General features: G+C 38.1%; 1 protein-coding gene across 3 annotated transcripts in view; it reads right to left on the bottom strand.

The window, feature by feature from the left end:
• RICTOR (RPTOR independent companion of MTOR complex 2) overlaps window positions 1-14,188 on the bottom strand; it is a 95,384-nt gene that overhangs the window by 32,049 nt on the left and 49,147 nt on the right. For all 3 annotated transcript variants that reach the window (XM_075410545.1, XM_075410544.1, XM_075410546.1), the window contains exons 17-22: window positions 10,524-10,686; window positions 10,022-10,123; window positions 7,534-7,580; window positions 3,314-3,449; window positions 2,530-2,729; window positions 1,391-1,517 (exon numbers count right to left, since the gene is read on the bottom strand). In XM_075410545.1, coding sequence (XP_075266660.1) covers window positions 1,391-1,517; window positions 2,530-2,729; window positions 3,314-3,449; window positions 7,534-7,580; window positions 10,022-10,123; window positions 10,524-10,686 — 775 coding nt within the window. The remainder of the gene's footprint in view (window positions 1-1,390; window positions 1,518-2,529; window positions 2,730-3,313; window positions 3,450-7,533; window positions 7,581-10,021; window positions 10,124-10,523; window positions 10,687-14,188) is intronic.

Below are 14,188 nucleotides of genomic sequence, written 5' to 3'. Positions count from 1 at the left end.
GATATCAGAATGAAGAAAAATATTCCCCAAAAGCTAAACCAAACACTAATTCATAACAAAATGCCTCAAATTATTAGTGTAACTGTCTGCTTCGTTGAGGAGATTGTGACAGCATGCTTGGACTTTTTTCTAGTTGTTAACTAGCTGCATTTGCAACTAACTGCAAAGAGCTGGAGGGCTCTTTCCCCACGCATAGCCCTCCAATGAGGTAAAAATAGCCGGGAGGTGGTGGAAAGGGCAGGGGCAGCGCCCATTGACCTGAAATCTCAATAGAAACAGCTAAATGAAGTTCTACAGTCTAAACTGCTCTTAACTGACAGTCATCTAACAGGCACTCAGAACTCTCATAAAGACATAGGCTTGTGTCCTCACAACATATTAATTTCTGTTTTCTTGCTCAGACTAAGCATATACAACTTTGGAGAAAGGATATCAAAGTCATCACTCCATTGAAATATTGCTTAAAAATTATTCAGTGGGGAGCTTCACCCTGTTCTCAATGGGTCATTCCTCCAACCGCAACTATCTTCACCTCTTTCAGACTCCACTCTTTGCCAATAAGAATCATTATATTTTTGATATTCTCAGAGAAATAGCCTCAACTCCTTTCTTTTCCTCTACTCCTCCAAAATAACAATGAGACATTTAAAGAGTATCTACCTTCTTCCCTCTTGTATCCGCTCTAGAATATGTTCTGCCTTGTTCAGGCAACAGAGGAATAGTTTTCCCTGAGTAATGGAAGTTCTTTCCTAGCGAGATTTCAACTTGCTAATTGCCATTTCCCTGACATGAATGCTTGCTTGTCTACTATGTTACACCTGATTGATTTTTTAAGTAAAGTTCAAGAGCTTCCTTTCTCAAGTCTATGTAAGTCTGTGTTTTATTTCCACTCACCTTCTTTCATTCAGAAGTACAAATCCCAATGCCTATTTCTGAACCATCCCCTTGTTCCAGGACCTCTAGCTTCTACTCAGTTCCACCACAGCAACCTGAATCATTATCACAACAGTACCTACCACTGGAAGGTTAACCTGTTCATTACAGCTAGTAATACACATTTCTGTTTGTGAAAACAATGCCTTCATGATTGGTTTACTAACCTAGACAATAACATTACACTTGGCTTATGCATTTAAAGACTTTAACCCCCTTCATACATGAAAGAAACTGCTATTTGAATTACTTAATTTCTTCAGCACAAATACAATATAAGGTGTGAAGTTCACAGGAAATTCAAAAGCTACATGAACAGGAGTTTCATTTATCTGAACTCAAAAATCAAAACCTTTATGGGTATCTAAGAGCTTAAAAATAAAGTTATACATCTTAAATAACAAAAATAAATGCCTAGTGGCAAGTAACAATGGAACGTAAGTTGAACTGAACTTACATCAGTAGCTGCTGTCAGGATTTTAGAAAGGATGACTCTTGCTAAGCCATCTCTGCTGTAATCCAAACTAGAAACAGTCAACTTTAACAAGTGATCCTGGTTCTTCAAAGAACAAAGATTAAGAAGACTGGGGGGAGAAGGGGAGGAGAAGAAAATAAAAGTTAGTTATTGAACCTACTCCAACCCATTTATTTATTCAATCAATAATTTAAACTTAAGTACTTTAAATTAGACTTTCATTTCTATAAACGCAGAATACAAATTAAGTTCTCATATGAGTAATTTTAAAGTGCTACAGCTGTTAGAGTCAAATGGGGACCAAATGATGGACTGAACTGCAAGGAGAAAAAACACAAATCGACATTTTTTATAATTGCTCTGCAACAATTTTGTCAGCATACTTTAATTAGTGATTATGAGTACAAAAATTAATGTTCATGAAGCTCTGAACAATTCCTCATTGTAGAACATTCTGTGTATAAAGCCTGCCATATGGTCAATCCTATGGGCTGTCTAGATTTTATGGTAAATCAAGTTTTCTGAAGCCAGTAAAAAACTTGCATTCTAATAATAAATGAGAACAGCTTAATTAAAAACAAAACAGAATACATCAAAACACCTGAATTTTTGCTTAAAGTTTACTATGTTTAAATTAACTGGTATTAGCCACCAGCCAATTTACTTCCAAAGGAAGGTTAAGTTTACTCATACCTGAACAAAATTTTGAACTTCACAACTTAAACTTCAGTCCAATATATCTGAGTGAAGTACAACATGCATCATCACATTGCACAAATAGTATGATAGCTACTAGTACTTGGTGGTTTGTGTGTGTTTTTTTTTTTTGCTTCTGTCTTTTCATCCTTCCCGATACTGATTTCCGTCAGATAGGTGTGGACAGGACAAACTAAGCTATTTTGTGACACAATCACCCATATCTGTTCAGTAATGGCACACTAAAAGATCCCTTCTTAAAAAAACACCACCGAAAACCCCCACAACTGGGGATTGTTATTTATAAGTAAATCAAAAGAACTTTAAAGTTTTCAGCTTTACAGATGGTGGTTCTCGTGCATAGTTTACAATTTTTGTAACTATTATACCCATAAGCACAATTCAAACAGAACAAAAACACTCACCACTGAAACACATTACATTTTTCAAGCATTTTCACTCCATGAGGGTGACAGGAGAGAGTACCGAAAAACAGAAAGTAGTGCTGGCTAAGGGTATTTAGTAACCCATTATTTTGAAGACTACGTTCAGGTTTCATTCCTGATGAAGAGTTGAGCCAATGTACAATATCTTTAACCAATTCTTCCAGGTAACCTTGTCCATCCTAACAAACAAAGGGTAATAGCATTTACTAGTAACAGAACTGGGTCTCTCTTCTTTACTGAAACTCATAATTTTAAATTTCTTAAAATGTACAAACACAATACAGACACAAATCAGAAATGCTGGCTAGTAAACACAACTCGGACTAAAGAAAAAGGTTCAAGGCAAATAAAAAGAGTGTGTCTTGGAGACATCTTAGGACCAATTCTATTATTTCCAGCAAAATGTTAGTACAATGACATTTTCCTCTGGTCTGAGGCATAGAAAATATTTAGCGCACAAGAAAAAAAGGAGGCAGAGAACGGAAGGATATACACAGCAAAAACTAAAAAAACCTCCAAACCCCAAGTTGTATTTAATAAAGCTGTATTTGATAAAACTTCTACTTAAATACAGTTGTCTTCCTCAGTGTCTCATCTGGACAATTCAAGATTTCAAGTTATATTTCTTAATTACACTGATCATTTCAGATTTAAGACCCCAAGTCTACAGAAGTCTTTACTAAAATTAAGGTTTTTTTCCTCTAAGTGGTATACAGTAGCACTACTCATTCTACCTCCAGTCTCATAGCTGAAAATTTCTTACCTCTTCGGATTCAAGGAGAAATTCAGTAAACTGACAACCCACCACAGTGAGCTGCTTAGCCTTGGCATAGTCCAGATCCAGGTTGGCATACAGCTTACTGCTAGGTTTGTAAAAATAAAGCAATCTCCTTACGAACCTATGGGAAGTAAAAAAGAAATTGCTATTTTTCAGTATGACAAGGACAGTCTCCCAGCAGAAAATGATGTTGGTAGAAAAGATATGTTATCACTAAATTAGCTTATTGGCAATAAACTTTCATAAATTATTGAAAGAGCAGAAGGTAGCAGTAATGAGTCTATCCAAACACCACTTCGGCGATGCAGCTGTACTGTGTGTTATAAAGGGTTGTCTACGCCATGACTTGAAAGAAGCAAAGAAACTCAAAATCTCTATGCTCTTACAAGCCATAGCTTCCTTCTTCTCATGTTTATTCTGCTGTGATTTATCCTGTGCTGAATTTCAAAGACTATACTATCTAGACTTACCAAGAGCTAAAAAAGAATCCATGACATGAGTTTTCGTTACTGTAAAAAACAAGTTTTTGTGTTCTGCCAGGAGAAGGCTGCATTTATTCAGTAACAATATTTTCATTCACCTCACTTAAGCATTTCTGAAGCACAACATACTGACTGTAAATGCAGTCTCTCCCTCAAACTTTTTGAAATTACGGTGACCAATACAGCTTGAGTTTTGCATTGCACAGATAGATCTTCAGCAAAGAGCTTCCCCTCACTAATTCTTAGTCAAAAAATAAACACACAATTGTGCTTTACAATAACACAGAACATTCTGTCTGAAGGTAGATAAGTCAAGCATTAAGAAAACTTAACTCGACTACTGCGCCTTTAGTTAGAAAAGTGAGAGCAAGCCACTATCCCCAACTCAAAACACAGGACCAATTACAAAGAAAATCTCACGGCTTTTTAAAATTTTGTCAAATTAAATGTGGTGGGTTTTTTTTTTTTTCCTGGGCTACCAGTAATAAATATATTAACATACACATTTATATGTGTGCGTATATATGTGTCCACGTCAGTGTGTATGTGTCTACTTAAGGGTGTATATATGTATGTATATACACATACATGTGTATACATACATTGCATTAACTGTATCTCTATGAAATGAAGGAAACTGTATCAAAAATATCTGGAATTTCACTTTAACAGCTGTAAGAACATCACAAGAACACCAACAGTAAAAAACCCCTAAACAAACAGAACCTGGAAGGACAAAAAATGTACTTCACACTTCAAAAGCAAAGTGGCTGAATATTTTCTATGATCACCTGAGAAACCAGAGAGATTCGGGGCATAATTAGTTATAATCAAACAAGAAGACCAGCATTTTAAAGCCATTAAAGCATCTAATCCACAATCCTGCAGAATGGATTAATGAACTGTAGAAGTTTTAAACTAACTCAATCCTACATTTTCTCAGTTTATTTAGAATTAAATTATTTAGGCTCTGAACAATGCTTCAGTGCAGCACAAAACCAAGGAACAGGAACACTGTCCCTGGAAGGTAGGGAGAGGGGTGGATGTGAGTGCTGCAGCCAGGACTGCAGACATTGCTTTAGAGAAGCAGTGTTATAAACCACCAGATTTGGAAAATAATCCTTTACCACAAGGTACAGATTGGCAGTCAATGTTTAGGTAAGAAAAAAAACAGAAAAAAGCAAATGCAAAATTAAATTAATTTAATTAAAATTTTAATTAAATTGAATTAATTAACTGTTGCCTCAGTCTTCACTGGCAAGTGAAGGCAGCCACACCGCCCAAGTCGCAGAAGGCAAAGGCAGGGACTGGGAGAATGAAGAACTGCCCACTGTAGCAGATCAGGTTCGAGACCATCTAAGGAACCTGAAGGGGCACAAGTCCATGGGACCTGATGAGGTGTATCCACAGGTCCTGAGGAAACTGGCAGATGAGGTTGCTAAGCCACTATCCATCATACTCGAGAAGTCACAGCAGTCCAGTGAAGTACGCACTAACTGCAACAGGGGAAACATAACCCCCATTTTTAAAAAGGGGAAAAAGGAAGACCTGGGGAACTACAGGCCAGTCAGCGTCACCTCTATGCCCGGCAAGATCACGCAGCAGATCCTCCTGGAAACTATGCTGAGGCACATGGGAAAAAAGGAGGTGACTGGTGATAGCCAACATGGCTTCGCTAAGGGCAAATCATGCCTGACAAATCTGGTGGCCTTCTATGGTTGGGTTACTGTGGTGGTGGATAAGGAAAGAACAACTGATGTCATCTACCCAGACCTGAGTAAAGGATTTGACACTGTCCCGCACAACATCTTTGTCTCTAAATTGGAGACACATGGATTTGACGGATGGACCACTCGGTGGATAAGGTCGCTGCAAGGTCACACTCAAAAGACTTGCAGTCAATGGTTCGATGTCCAAGTGGAGACCAGTGACAAGTGGCATTCTTCAGGGGCCACTACTAGAACCAGTGCTGTTTAATATCTTTGTTGGTGACATGGACAGTGGGATTGAGTCCACCCTCAGCAAGTTTGCCAACAACACCAAGCTGTGTGGTGCAATCGACATGCTGGAGGGAAGGGATGCCATCCAGGGGGACCTTGACAGGCTTGAGAGGTGGGCCCATGTGAACCTCATGAAGTTCAACAAGGTCAAGTGCAAGGTCCTCCACATGGGTCGGGCAATCCCAAGCACAAATACAGGCTGGGTGGGGAATGGACTGAGAGCAGCCCTGAGGAGAAGGATCTTGGGGTGTTACTTGATGAGAAGCTCAACATGACCTGGCAATGTGTGCTCACAACCCAGAAGGTGAACCAAATCCTGGGCTGCACCAAAAACAGCGTGGCCAGCAAGTCGAGGGAGCGGATTCTGCCCCTCTGCTCCACTCTGGTGAGAGCCCACCTGGAGTCCTGCATCCAGCTCTGGAGCCCTCAGCACAGGACAGACATGGACCCATGGGAGTGGGTCCAGAGGAGGCCAGAAAAAATGATCCGAGGGCTGGAGCACCTCTGCTGTGAGGAAAGGCTGAGAGAGTTGGGGCTGTTCAGCCTGGAGAAGAGAAGGCTGCGGGGAGACCTTAAAGCAGCCTTTCAGCACTTAAAGGTGGCCTACAAGAAAGCTGGAGAGGGACTTTTTACCAGGGCCTGGAGTGATAGGACAGGGGGTAACAGTCTTAAACTAAGAGAGGGTAGATTTAGAGTAGATATAAGAAAGAAATTCCTCACTGTGAGGGTGGTGAGGCCCTGGCACAGGTTGCCCAGAGATGCTGTGGCTGCCACCTCCCTGGCAGTGTTCAAGGCCAGGTTGGATGGGGCTTTGAGCAACCAGGTCTAGTGGAAGGTGTCCCTGCTCATGGCCTGGGGGTTGGAACAGGATGGTATTTAAGGTCCCTTCCAACCCAAGCCATTCTGTGATTTTATGATTCTAAATTGTGGCTATGATTACAATGGGAATACTACTTATGCTCAGAACACTCTATAAAAGCAGCCTGATTACTTTTTAGTAAATACGTAAAATAAAGCAGCATGAGCCTTTTAGCGTATATTTTAGCTTTAGGTTTTTCCTCAAATTCATATAGAAGTAGCTTTTCATGCCTACAAATACAGAACTACTCTTCAAAATAATTTAATCAAATACATTTCTGAAGTGCATGTTTAAAGAGACATCCAAGAACTAATCAGTAACACTATTACCACACATGCCCAAAGGTACTAAAAGTCTCTTAACGCCAACAGATGTGAAAGGAAACAGGGTTGTACTGGGTTTTTGATTTTTTCAAATCACATATTCTTCCTTTGCCATTAACAGCAACTAGAAATAACTTCCTCCTGGTGTTTGATGAAAGCTGTATCTATATAACTGTACAACTGTAGACCTATTCTATCAAAATCTGTCAAGTGCTGACATCAAACACTAATGTATGAAATATCAAATAGGTAATACTTCAAGGTTTAAAATTAAATCGGGTGTTTGCAAAGCTGGAGTGATTCTTGTTAAGGGACTAAATATATAAAGTATCTGTGCATAGAAAAGCAACCTCTAAAGCTTATAGACCTATTTATTTAAAGCAAGTACTGCAACCTAATTATCTAAATTTTCATTTTTGCTGCTTATCTATAGAATAAGTTTTAGAAATGTGACATATCCAAGGAATAGTTTATTGCAATATTAAAAGGCAGTTTTCCCAAATTTCCTTCTTCAAAAGAAGTCTACATAATTTTTACATACCTGTGCAACTGTTCGTCTTTATAGTTCCTTAGATTTACATTTGGCCACTAGAAAAACAGCAAATATAGCATTATATGAAACTTGTACATCAGCTCTTGATTAGTCACTAAAATGTACTCATTTCTATTATATTTACCTATTAATTAGAAGTGTAAGTTTCCTTGCATCTAATGTTACCTTTAAAAAAAAACTCATTTTATTGAAAAGCCCACACTTCTTGCTCCAAGAACTGTTAGATTTTTTTTCTAGAGCAGGACAGGGAATATTGGTTACATGCTAGGCGTACAAGCCCACTACTCTAATAAAAATAGTGAACTACGAAAAGCTGATGAAAAACAAATAATTTTGCTCAGCTTCTTGTCTGCAAATAACAAAAAAATTTGATATGAGTACTAGGGAAATAATTTTTTATTGTTATTTTTACTATTAATCAGGTTTGTTTTAAAAATAATCATTATTCTGTTATAGGTCACTTAAATACCACTTATTAAAATGGTATTTAAACTCCTCTGTTGACACTTCGTAATATGCTTTAAGAAGGATCACATGAAGTCATAACACTTTCCTCTGGAGCTATGCTTTCTTTCTATTGTATTTTCCTCTGTTTTTACAGCCATCTGTTGTCTCTATGGTTTCAGATTTATTTCTGTTGCTACTAGTATCTTCTCGGAAGGGATGGAAAGAAGTGCAAACATTCTTCTTTCCTACCTAAGCGATATAGTTCTACATTTCCAATCGGTATACTAGTACTAAGATATATAGTGCACTAGTTAATGATTAGTAAAACCTACCACACTAGTAACAGTGCCAAAGTATGAAGCTCTACTGTCAACAACAAAGTCACTGTTCCTCCATCCTGACCACAGTTCCTCCATCCTGATTACTGCCACTTTTGCTGTTCTTTCAGCAGCTTTGACAGCAAGCTGAGCAAGTAAAGCCAGTAAGGAACCACATGAGATATACATAGTGAGATGGTCAGAAAGCTGATGCTCCACAGTTGTAAGACTGTGACAGTGACAAGAGGGAGGTGAGGAGCCACATGATATAGTGAAGTCCAAACACTGGAATCTGGATCGTGCTCATTTGGGGAGTAAAGATGGTAACATTGTCTTGGTTCGTGCTTGTGTTGTGCAGTTTAACAGGAATGGAAGCAGTTAGAATTCAATCAGAAAAAACAGAAACTTCTCATTCTGAAAGACAGGAAGTCCCCAGTTTTGAGACATTAGCAACTGCTTGACAGGACACTAGAAAATACACTGCTGGGGAGGTCTGAGATATCGGGAAACTGACAGTTTGACCTAAAGTTCAGGTAAAAAAGCAAAAACACCTTAGTCATCAACTACATAAAATTTTCATTGTCAAAGTACTACACAGACTAATTAACAGTGAGATTCTGAATAACAATTTCTTGATAATATCGTTAGTACTGAATCACAGGTAAAAGTATCTATGACTTATAATCACAGATGTCTAGTAATCCAGTAAATCTAGTAATTGCAGTAAAAAGCCTGTAAACAGTGAAATTTCATGGAGCAAAGCTACTGTCATATACGTATTCAGGCCTTTGTACCAGACAGAATCTTGCGCTCTCAAGTTTATAAGTCCCTGAAAAATGCACAGAAATATTTAGTTTATTTAAAAAAAAAAATATATAATCTTGATTATGATTACCACCTTTAATCCTTTTTTATACTTTCACTGTCTTTATAACAACACATTAAAGAAGACAGTAAGAAAACATCACTTGGGGGTAACAACAGAAGGATGGCTTTGATGCACAGAATGACAGGAGCTGTTTTGGTTCCAAGACTATACTGATTACTCTCTCGGAAAGTTTTCTTAGCCAAAGTAATTCTTCTGCTTAAAATAAGAGGCAATTTCTTAAAAGTTGTGCATTAAATATATTTTAGATAATGCCCTCCCTGTCAGAGATGTTTCCTTCACTTCGTAAAGCAAGTAAGTGATAAAAATACTCCTGTAGTGTCAAGTTCACCACAGGAATATTTGTATCCGTTGAAAACATACAATGAGATTGCATACTACTGAAGTTTTGTATGTGGCTCAGTCTAAGTATTTGAATTTTGATCTATAACCCAGCTTCAACTCACATTATATAAAAAAATCTGCTATCAAACTGAACAAGGCAGTATCCCTGTGCAGTCTGAAGTCTAAAGTACTACCAGACTTAGTCGTTATAGCTAATTCTGTAAAGTCTGTTTCTATGCAAATAAACTTACATAAGATTTAATACATGCTTATGAATACATGAATTTAACTGTGGCGTATCTTTGCATATAGCTTAAGGGTTGTATACAGAGACTGTATCAACATCGATTAAACCCATGAGATCCTAATTTTCTGAAGAAAAAAAAGACAAGATTATGGGATGTAGTATGGAATTAATATTAGAAAGCTAAATCTTGTGTGAAATTGAGACTTTTTTTCAAACCATTTCATGGAAGTACTATCACGCCCTTTTTAAGCTCACCTTCAGTATGGTCCCTATTAGATTCCAATTCCAGTCAAGGTTCTCTTTATGATTGAGAACTTGGCTGTCCCGAAGATTCATTACAAGTGCTTCTTCTGTATCCTGCAACAGACATGACAAACTACAGTAAGTTTCCTTGAATGATTTTTTCAGTCTTGTCACTTACTTTTCATGCAAAAATCATTAAAAGGGCTATGCTCCACAATAATTTGCATCAGAAAATCAATCGCATGGTTACAGCACTCCATTAAGAATCTAATAGTAAGAGATCACAATTGGTCCCAAAAAAGCATTAAAAACTATTGTAATTTCACTCCTCAATTTCTAGAAATGCAACGTCGCATCCACAAGTACCTAACAGACAAATTAAATGAAAAAAAAACTACACAGAAATCACATAAATGGCTTTGAATTAGATGGGAGACTGAAGTATGGGGGACATGATGTAAGCCTCCAGCATACGAAGTCAAATCCAGGTTTGAAAAATCAATAAAGGTAATACCTTTAAAATAAAGATGTCTTTCTGCACACGGTACTGATCCCTTTTTTGGTGTGTCGAGATTGATTTCTGAATAATATGATCTAAATGGAGGCTGTAAGGTTTAGGACCTCTTTTCTTCATCTCGTGGAAGCGTTTTAAGCAGTTGAGTGCAGCACTTGCTCGTCTAATAGGAAAAAATACTATCATCAGCATTTGGCAACGGTTATCCAACTAAACAGCACCACTGCTGTATCTTCACTAAATAAACATAGCTCAGGAAAAGAACTGACCAACAATTTCAAAGCAAACAAAAAGAAAATAATTTTCTTGATACAAGTTTTCATACATCCATAGGCCTCAGTCATGTACTGAAATGATACAGAAAATTATCTTTCAGAATTTCTAGTACTGGAGAATGAGCCTTATTGATAAATTATTGCCTTATTTATAAATTTTTGCCTTATTGACGAATTATTGCCAATGGTATCCTGGGGTGCATTAAGAAGAGTGTGGCCAGCAGGTCAAGGGAGGCTGTCCTCCCCCTCTACTCTGCCCTAGTGAGACCCCATCTGGAGTACTGTGTCCCGTGCTGGGCTCCCCAGTTCAAGAAAGATGAAGAGCTACTGGAGAGAGTCCAGCGGAGGGCTACAAGGATGGTGAGGTGACTGGAGCATCTCTCCTATGAGGAAAGGCTGAGTGAGCTGGGCTTGTTCAGCTTGAAGAAGAGAAGGCTGAGAGGGGACCTTATAAATATTTATAAATATCTTCAGGATGGGTGTCAAGAGCACAGAGCCAGACTCTTTTCAGTGGTGCCCAGCGACAGGGCAAGGGGCAATGGGCACAAACTGAAGCAGAGGAAGTTCCGTCTGAACATGAGGAAGAACTTCTTCCCTCTGAGGGTGACGGAGCACTGGAACAGGCTGCCCAGAGAGCTTGTGGAGTCTCCTTCTCTGGAGATATTCAAAACCTGGCTGTACAAGGTGCTGTGCAGCCTGCTCTAGGTGACCCTGCTTTGCCACTAGGGCTGGACTAGATGATGCCCAGAGGTCCCTTCCAACCCCTAACATTCTGTGATTCTGTAACTGATCTTCTACTCTTCTGTGACTTTTCTTCTACTCTGCAGTTAGTGGTGTCTGATTATCACAGTTCTCAGGATACACTGTAATGTTTAAAATTGATGAAGTACTGTGAGATGTCACAGTAGATCAATGTTCTGCAGTAAAGTTGAGAATTGAGGGGGCTAGCTTCAACTTTGACTAACAAAGTATTTCTTGTAAATTCTGTTTTTTTTCTCTCCCCCAAGAGGGTGCCGGGAGTATCAGTAGTACATTTCCTGCTCTTTATATCTAAACAATTCAGCAACAGCATGTAAGATATTTTCCAGGAAAAGACAGGAAGTAACAGAAATGGTAGCTGACACGAGCAGAAACAGTTAATTAGAAGAGAGTGGTGGCAGAAAAAAATCCCATGCTGAGCAAATAAAATACAGAAGTCTAAAAAATGAGGAGGTAAGTCTACCTTTCTTCCCCCAAAACAAAAATTCGCATGGGGTAGGAGAGTGTTTTTGTTTTATATTATCTTTAAATAAACAAATACCTTTGAATTAGGCCACTCATCAAAATTACATAAACGTAATCTGTAACAGTGCTTACAGTTTTTCAGAGTATGAAACCATGCAGAATCTCGACCAAAACCAAGATCCCCAAACGAAAAAAGTACTACTACTACAAAATCACTTTCTTCCAACAAAACCAGGAATTCTTAACTACTCTATTAGCTATGTCCACAAATGCCAAAAACCAAAGTAACTGGAGGTAATCCACAACTGTATCACTTCTGCTCTTCATTCTTCCTCTCACCCCACAGCTTTGACCAAGCGAAATACCCTGTGATAGAGTTTCAGAAATGCCTTTTTTGAAAAATAACTGTGTTTTCACATATCAAAATCTTCTACTAACATATAAGAAAACTTCAAAACCAAAAAGTAGAACACTACTTTTCTTTGAAGCACCCTACAAGCAGCATTTGTCATTTCCCAGTACCAGTTCAGAAGGATTCAGTCATTTATCACTGCAACACAATGAAAGATAAAATAGAAACTTCTAATATATTTATGAGAATATTGATCTAACAAGGCAGATCAGGAACGGCAAGAGTAATTAACAAAAACATTTCCTATAATTTACTATTAGAAAAAACCAAACGCACTCAATGTAAACGGTCTCCTACAACGAAATGCAAGTAAGAACACTTGAGTTATAGAAACATATTTTAAAGACACATGAACCTATGAAATTGTTTGACTTCTTGCCCCAGGAGGCTTAAATTGTGTGAAGTACCCAGGAGAAGGTATTTTACAACAGAGCACTTCAGAGGTCAAACTGCAAAATTAGTAGATGTACAGAGAAATTCTAAAAAATAAGTAAAGTACAATAAAAAAGTCCATAGGTTTCTGAAGTCTCTAATTTGAGGTATTTCTAGTCCAAAGAGGAATAAAAAGCTTATATATATATATATATATATTTTTTTTTTTTTTTTTTTTTTGAGTCAGGTGCCTAAATATATCTCACTTGATTGGCACCACGACTGCCAAACAGTTCCCTAATACTGCTTAACAAGATGTCCCCGCAGAATCAGTCATAGAATGCATTGGGGTGGAAAGGACCTTTAAAGGTCATCTAGACCACCCCTTCTGCAGTGAGCAGGGACATCTTCAACTAGACCAGGTTGCTCAGAGCCCCATCTACCCTGGCCTGGGATGTTTCCAGGGAGGGGGCAGCCACAGCTTCTCTGGGCAACCTGTGCCAGTGTCTCACCACCCTCTCAGTGAGGAATTTCTTTCTTATATCTAATCTAAATCTACCCACAGGTCCACATCTGTCCTGTGCTGAGGGCTGGACACAGGACTCCAGCTAGGCTCTCACCAGAGCGGAACAGAGTGCCAGAATCCCCTCCCTCAATCTGCTGGCCACGCTGCTTGTGATGCAGTCCAGAATGCTGCACTAAGTCTAAAATTTCTGTTCATACATTCTTATATTTAAATGGAACTGAAAGGAAATGAAAAAAATTATCAGTGCAAACTTCGAACAAAAGCACCAGAAAGTTTTAATGTAACTACTAATGTTACAATCACCATTTTCTTCTGAAGAAGTAGTTTTAAAAAGAACCAAAACAAAAAAACCCATCATTACATTTTTTGCTCCTGCTTACACTAATGACGACTCACTGATTTGGTCTATTACCATTTAACTAGCTATAGATAACAACAACAGGAAAAAAAAAAAATCGGTACAGGTTTATTTAGTTTTGAAAGCCTAATTGTATCAAAATGCCAAAAAAGAAGTGTGAAACAATGGAGAGGTCAAACACACCGAATAAATCCCAGATGTTCTTCGGTCAAACAGTGCCTTAGCGCAAATTTAAGAAAAATTCTGTGTACAGGTCTTGCAATTTGCAAAAGCGTTTTGAAATCTACTATTAAAACTTTTTTACCAAATTTCTCAGTTAGTGGTGTAAACACTTTTGGAGTGATGCACTGGAAACTATTTCCCTAGTAAGTGGGACAAAGTATTTCTATATGCATGCATTTGTTTTCTTTTAAATACTGTGGTTTTAGCCACCAGAAAACTTGTAATGTAGGTTTTTACTCAACTGTAGGGGGAAAAGGAGATGTAAATATTTTTGGG

This window comes from Opisthocomus hoazin, chromosome Z, assembly GCF_030867145.1.
Source record: "Opisthocomus hoazin isolate bOpiHoa1 chromosome Z, bOpiHoa1.hap1, whole genome shotgun sequence".
NCBI lineage: Eukaryota > Metazoa > Chordata > Aves > Opisthocomiformes > Opisthocomidae > Opisthocomus > Opisthocomus hoazin.
Note: the sequence above shows the minus strand (reverse complement) of the source record. Positions and strands in the feature narration are given on the sequence as shown.